This window comes from Tenrec ecaudatus, chromosome 9 (assembly GCF_050624435.1).
Source record: "Tenrec ecaudatus isolate mTenEca1 chromosome 9, mTenEca1.hap1, whole genome shotgun sequence".
Taxonomy (NCBI): domain Eukaryota; kingdom Metazoa; phylum Chordata; class Mammalia; order Afrosoricida; family Tenrecidae; genus Tenrec; species Tenrec ecaudatus.
The window spans coordinates 159,018,038-159,024,037 of record NC_134538.1 but is presented as its reverse complement, the minus strand read 5'-3'; the positions used below and the strand labels follow the sequence as shown (position 1 = coordinate 159,024,037).

At 48.5% G+C, this 6,000-nt stretch overlaps 1 protein-coding gene across 1 annotated transcript; it reads left to right on the top strand.

Moving 5' to 3' along the window:
* The first annotated feature begins 423 nt into the window (after window positions 1-423).
* On the top strand, window positions 424-4,255 carry LOC142456227 (putative inactive serine protease 58). Its single transcript, XM_075557421.1, has 4 exons — window positions 424-584; window positions 2,068-2,318; window positions 2,862-3,001; window positions 4,106-4,255. Exons 1-4 carry the CDS (start codon window positions 424-426, stop codon window positions 4,253-4,255), a joined length of 702 nt encoding a protein of 233 aa, XP_075413536.1.
* Window positions 4,256-6,000: the final 1,745 nt, after the last annotated feature.

Sequence of the window (6,000 nt, the reverse complement as noted above, 5' to 3'; positions counted from 1 at the left end):
GTGTAGACATTAAGCACTTGACTGCTATCTGAAAGGTTGGTGTTTCCAGTATACCGAGACCTGGCCATCATCTCCCTGTAAGATCACAGCCAAGAACATTCTAGAACAATTCTACTCTGCACTGAGGGGCCACTATGAGTCATAAGTCGCATGAAGGCACAGGGCTGTTTCCTATGATGTCTGTGATTCCCATGGGTTATAATTTTAACTATTAGAAAACAAATTAAAGAAAGAAAAATATATAAATTCAAGAGCTTGGTATTAATTTTGAAGACCTTAAATCACACCAACCAACCAATTGTGTTTTAATCTTTTCTAACTGACTGAAAGCAGAGTGGAAGTCTGGGAAAACCTGCCCCAGCCTATTCTAACCTCTCAACTTTGCTGTTTCTCTCTGTTTGTGACTCCGTCCACCTACCTGTGATGTCAGTAGCAGTTCTGGCTTCCAATTTTCAAGAGGACTTAAAATTGCCAGAAGATTTCACCATTCCTTATTTAGCCTACCTGAAGTCCAGCCCTGAGCCCTGTGTGGGGACTCTCATCCACCCAGAGTGGGTGCTGACAGCAGCTCACTGTCCTTTTCCGTAAGTAGTTTTCTGCTCAGGGTCCTGTGGGGGGCGGTGGGGGAGGGGTTCTGCTCCAATAGCTGTGGGTCTGGCAAACCATCCCGCAGGCTGTTACTATAAACGCAGACACTGATGGGGAGAGGGATGCATCCCCAGACCCCATTACAAGCACAGATAGAGATTTTATTGTGCTTGGGACCAAGGTTTACATTCCCCTCCAACAATTTCTGCACAGAATGCACGTGACGTTGGTTTCGCTCTTCACCACGGGAGAACATTCACTGCATGTACAGCTTGGCTGTCCTGCCTTCCCGACAGGACTAACTGGGAACCACAAGGGGATAAGAACCCCCAGGGAGAAAGAGGATCTTCTCCCCAGTAGAGGAGGTCACACATCTTTGAGGTTAGGGCTGTGATCACTAGGACAGTGTCAGGAGAATCCCATCCAATCCTTCAACGGACATTTACTGACGACCAAGGACCAGTCGATGGAGCGCATTCAGAAAACCACGAGGGAACCAGACAGGCAGAAGTTTTCCCTCCTTCGTGGAGCTTATATTGGAGAGGAAATAAGCCGCGGGAGATAAATGGCCATAAAACAAAATAAAAAGGATTGTCAGCTGTCAGGAAGAAGTACAGACAGAATGCTCCTGAGATGCGAGGGCAGCAAGACTTTGCTACAGGCATGGGGGCATGGCATCAGGGGTCCGTTTCTGGAGGACAGACACCACGCTGGATAGAGCAGAGAGGGGTGAAGAAGAGGAGGGGCCTCCAGGTGGGCATCAATGGGCTGCCTCAATGATGAGCTTGAGGAGCCTTGCAGAGCCTCATCATGCAGGAAGCAGAAAACGCCAGTGTCTCCATTGTGTGTGAGACAGTATTACGCTGTGTGGCTGGGGCCTGGCTTGGTGGCAAGGGACTGCTAAAACAAAGTGCCACAAACAATTTCTCTCACCGCGCTGGGGGCTCAAAGTCCTCTGTTGGGGTGTTAGCTAGGTCCCTGCTCTCTGTCTACTCTTCTGAAAGTCAGTCCTTCCCTTGTTCCTCTTGGTTCCCGGTGGCCCCTGGTGCTTCTTGGCTCGCAGTTGCATCTCCCCTCGCCGCCTGCTTCTGCGTCTCTTCTCTCTTATAAGAACTCAACTCAGAAAGGACTAGAACCCACCCCTCTCCAGCATGCCTTCATATTAACTGATGACATCCCCAAGACCCTTTTCCCAAATCATGTCAGACTCACAGGATCTGGGGGGTTTAACACTTCAATCTCTCTCTGATGTGGGGGTCAGCAGGAGACAATTGGACATGTCGGGTTTTTGCATGCACTTCCTCTCATGCAATCATCCTGTAAATTATGGTTGCTCTTGCTTCGCACACAGAGACAGATCACTTGGATTCTACGGTCTGAGAGACGGGTAGCTGGAGAAGGTGGCGTGGGGTGTTTCCAACAGTTCTGACATACTGTGTCCCTGTTCTCTCCCATCACCCTGCCCTCTTCCTCCCAAAGCAAGAAAATCAGACTGGGGGTTTATCAGCCCAACATACTGACCAGGAGCGAGCAAAGACGGGATCACTCGTTAACCGTGCCTCACCCCAAGTTCCACCCATCCTCCCTGAGCCATAACCTGATGCTGGTCAAGCTCTCGAAACCTGCCTCCATCAACCGCCATGTGGGAACCATTGCCATCTCCTTGGAGCCCTTGACGTTCAATGAGTCCTGTTTCATCCCCACCTGGACCTGGAATGACCACACAAGCGGTATGTCCTGACTCTGTGGGCTGGGGCCCGAGGGGGCAGGAGGTGGGAACTCTTTGAAGACATTGCTTTCATGGGACCTGTCCTCCAACTCAAAGCAGTCACCACCAGCCCTGCAACCAAGAGGGCAGTCCTGGGACCCCAAGCCAGTGTCCACCAGCTGCTTCTTACTCACAGTGACCCTGTAGGACAGCGTAGAGCTGCCCTGTGAAATTTCTGAGCCTGTTGTATTTTCCACAGTGACTGCCTCGACTTGTTCCGCTGGGGCAGGTAGTGGGCGCAAACCTTCTGCCCATCGGGTTAGCAGCTGAGTGTGCTTAAGCTCTGCAGCACCTGAATTCCTTATCCAGGTGACACGTTACCAAACACAACACCAAATAAGAAGATGCAACAGGCAGTGGCTGCTGTATCCAGAAAATATTCTGGGCCAGAGGGTTCAACCACACTGACCGCTCTCTGGGATGGTTCGTCAGTCCGGGGGATGGTCCTTCAGAAGACGTGGGAAGCAGGGTGGTGTGGTGCACCTCACCTGTCTTCTCTCCATAGCCAGTGGTGATGCAGACATCCTGACATGGATCCACCAGTACTCCCTGCCTTTCCAAGAGTGCCAGGAGACGCTCATGCAGGAGAACAGAAAGAACATCATGTGTGTGGGAAGGCCCCAGAAGGAATCAACTAAGGTCAAGGTACACAAGATGGTGGCAAGAGGAGCAGAGGGTTCACAGGAAATGACCTTTGGCTTAGTTACTAGGAATAGCTCCAACAGAAATACCCTGTTTCCCCAAAAATAAGACCGTGTCACATTAATTTTTACTCCCAACGATGCGCTAGGTCTTATTTTCAGGGGATGTCTTATTTTTCTATGAGTAAGAATACAGTACACATTTATTGTTTTATTAAAAGAGACCTTGCACTTTCTGTCTGCTCTGACGGCGCCCACCGCTAAGGTCCAGAGTCCAGCATTACGGTAGCTTGGGGGGGGGGAGGCCTTATTATCAGGGAGATCTTATTTTCAGGGGTTGCCTTATATTTCAGCGAGAGCAAAACTGTAAGTAGGTCTTATTTTCTGGGTATGTCTTACTTTCAGGGAAACAGGGTAGCACCAGTGGCTGATTTTCACAAACATGATTATTTTCTCACAGTTGAGGAGACTGGAAATCTGAATTCAGGGCACTAGCTCTAGGGTTGACCTCTATCAGCTCTAGAGGTATGTGCCTGTTTACTGACACCATTGGCTTCTCCATTCCTTGGTGATTTTTTTTCTTGGTCGGGCATCTGCTTTCCCCAACTCTGTTGGTTTATGCGTGCCAAACCAGTGCCTTTATGACTCACAGATGGTTGCCTTACAACACACACTGCACAGATCTCTCATTAGTATCACAAGAACCCAATACACAAATGAGTTTCTATCCATAGGAATAAGGGGTAACCAGTAAGTTCAAGACTCTGGCCTTCAGGCTAGCAGCTGAGCACTTCCCCACTGCCTATTTGCAGCATATCTCTTGGGGGACGCAATGTAGTCTACAACACACTCATCCAAAGAGTGAGCAGTTGATGATTGAGCCTCTTTCGGGGTGAGAGGGACTTAGCTGGGCTCATGTTCTTTCTCTTCCTCCTCGTACTCAGGTTGAGTCAAAGCTGTGTTAGTCATGGTTAGACCCAATGAGGCATGAAGACAGGTTGCCACCTCTCAAGAAGAGGGTCCTCTGCTAATGCATAAGCCACTTCTAGGGTTTCACGTACAGTCCCCACCAACAGAGCCCCATGACCTCTGGCTTTCTCTCTGGCAGGAAGTTCCAGCAGCTCCTGCCATCTGCAATGGGCGACTGCATGGGATCCTGTCCTGGGCCAAAGGCAGCATCACCCAGGGCAATGAAGCCTTCTTCACAGAAATTCATCCGTATGCAAGATGGATCATGAAAATCATTGACACCCAGTGACGCCCCTCCTCCCTGCAGCCCTGCGTGCAGGCTCCTCGTGTGTCTGTAAGGAGCCCAACCCTCTTCGTCTTTCGTGTTGTTGAGCAGAGTCCAGAGAGTAAACATGAAATCACAATAAAAAATCTCTAAGAATGTGTGCCATGACTCTTGATGTCAGGAACCTTCTCTTGGAGAGAACGATGGGGGAATCAAGCAATAGCCCCCCTTCATTGAGAAGCTACTGCACCACCAGCTCTTTTGTGGGAATCACATGCGCTGGGTATGCATGAGTAAAATAAGTCATGGTCTCAGTCACTGGTGAGTCAATGGCAGCACTGGTGACAAGTGCCAGAGTAGAGATGGGCATCGAGTGACTAATGAACAGCATGGGATAGAAAATAAATGATGGGTCAAGGAAGAGAGAGAGTATGGTTAAAGATGATCCAATACAGGTAGGCAAGACTTTGACGCTAAAGAGTCTACCCTTCTCCATAAAGAAATTAAAATGATTCCTGGTGAGCATTAAGTAAAACAACCCACTGCCCTCAAATCCATGCTAACTCCTCACAGTTCTGTAGAACAGGGTAGAAGTAACTGTCTCACAGAGTTTCCAAGTTATAGATCTGTACAGGATCAGCCTGCTTCACTTTCTCTGCAGGAGCAGCTGAGAACTGTCACCACTTCACCACAAGGGTCATCGCTACATCTATGACAAGACCACTGGATGTCCTCCCTGGGAAGTCATGCTTAAGAGTAGAGGAGAAATCATTGGGTGACACAAAGGATAGGTGGGATTGGCTGCTCACTGAATAATTTGGAGGTTTAAGTATACCCAGAGGTGGCTTGGAAGACAGACCTGCCTGTCTGCTCCTGGAAGACCCGCTGTTGACACGTCTGTTGAGCACGTGGAGCCATCATGTGTCGCAGTGGTCCTGGAAGGCAATTGGTTGGTTTGGGTTAAGGAACGTGATCACAAGGATCTACATATTATCCCCTCCCTGGAAGATGGACAACAGAAAAGTGGATGAAAGGAGACATCAGTCAGTGCAAGGCATGAAAAAAATAATTTATAAATTAATAAGGGTTCATGAGGGAGGGGGAAGAAAAAATGAGGTGATACCAACAACTCAAGTAGAAAGCAAATGTTTTGAGAATGATGATGGCAACAAATATACAAATGTGTATGACACAATGTATGTATGTGTGGATTCTGATAAGAGTTGTACAAGCTCCCAATAAAATGATTAAAAAATAATAAGACGAATAAATCTATATAGTAAAATTTTAAAGCAATTAAAAAAGGAGAAACAGATGGAGCCTGGAGTATCTTTCAGGCATCTGCTTTCGCTCAGGGTAGTTAGTGGTTTTTAATGACAACCCAAGGAGGACCAGTGCTTCATTGCAAGGAATGGGAGTACAGTCAGGTTTGGGGACCTGAGGGACATGCACGTGGTCATTTCTAGCAGACTGCTGGAGACAAAGACATGGATCTCTGGAGAGGGCTCTGTCTGCCTCCCACAATGGCATGTGGGTCAGAAATGCATGGCACCCTAGGTCCAGTGGCTAGCTAGCTAAGCAGAGAGAGTCAGGGGGGGATCTGCTGAACCCAATGTATGGGGCCAGAGAGCAACAGGAGAGTCCGAGGTGACACAGTGGAGAAACGGTGTGAGATGAGGTGGTCTGTTGAAGAGGTGACAGAGGGAGAGTGAGAAGAGGATGAAAATTATGTCATAAGTAAAGCACAATGGGATTCCACCAGGAAGGGT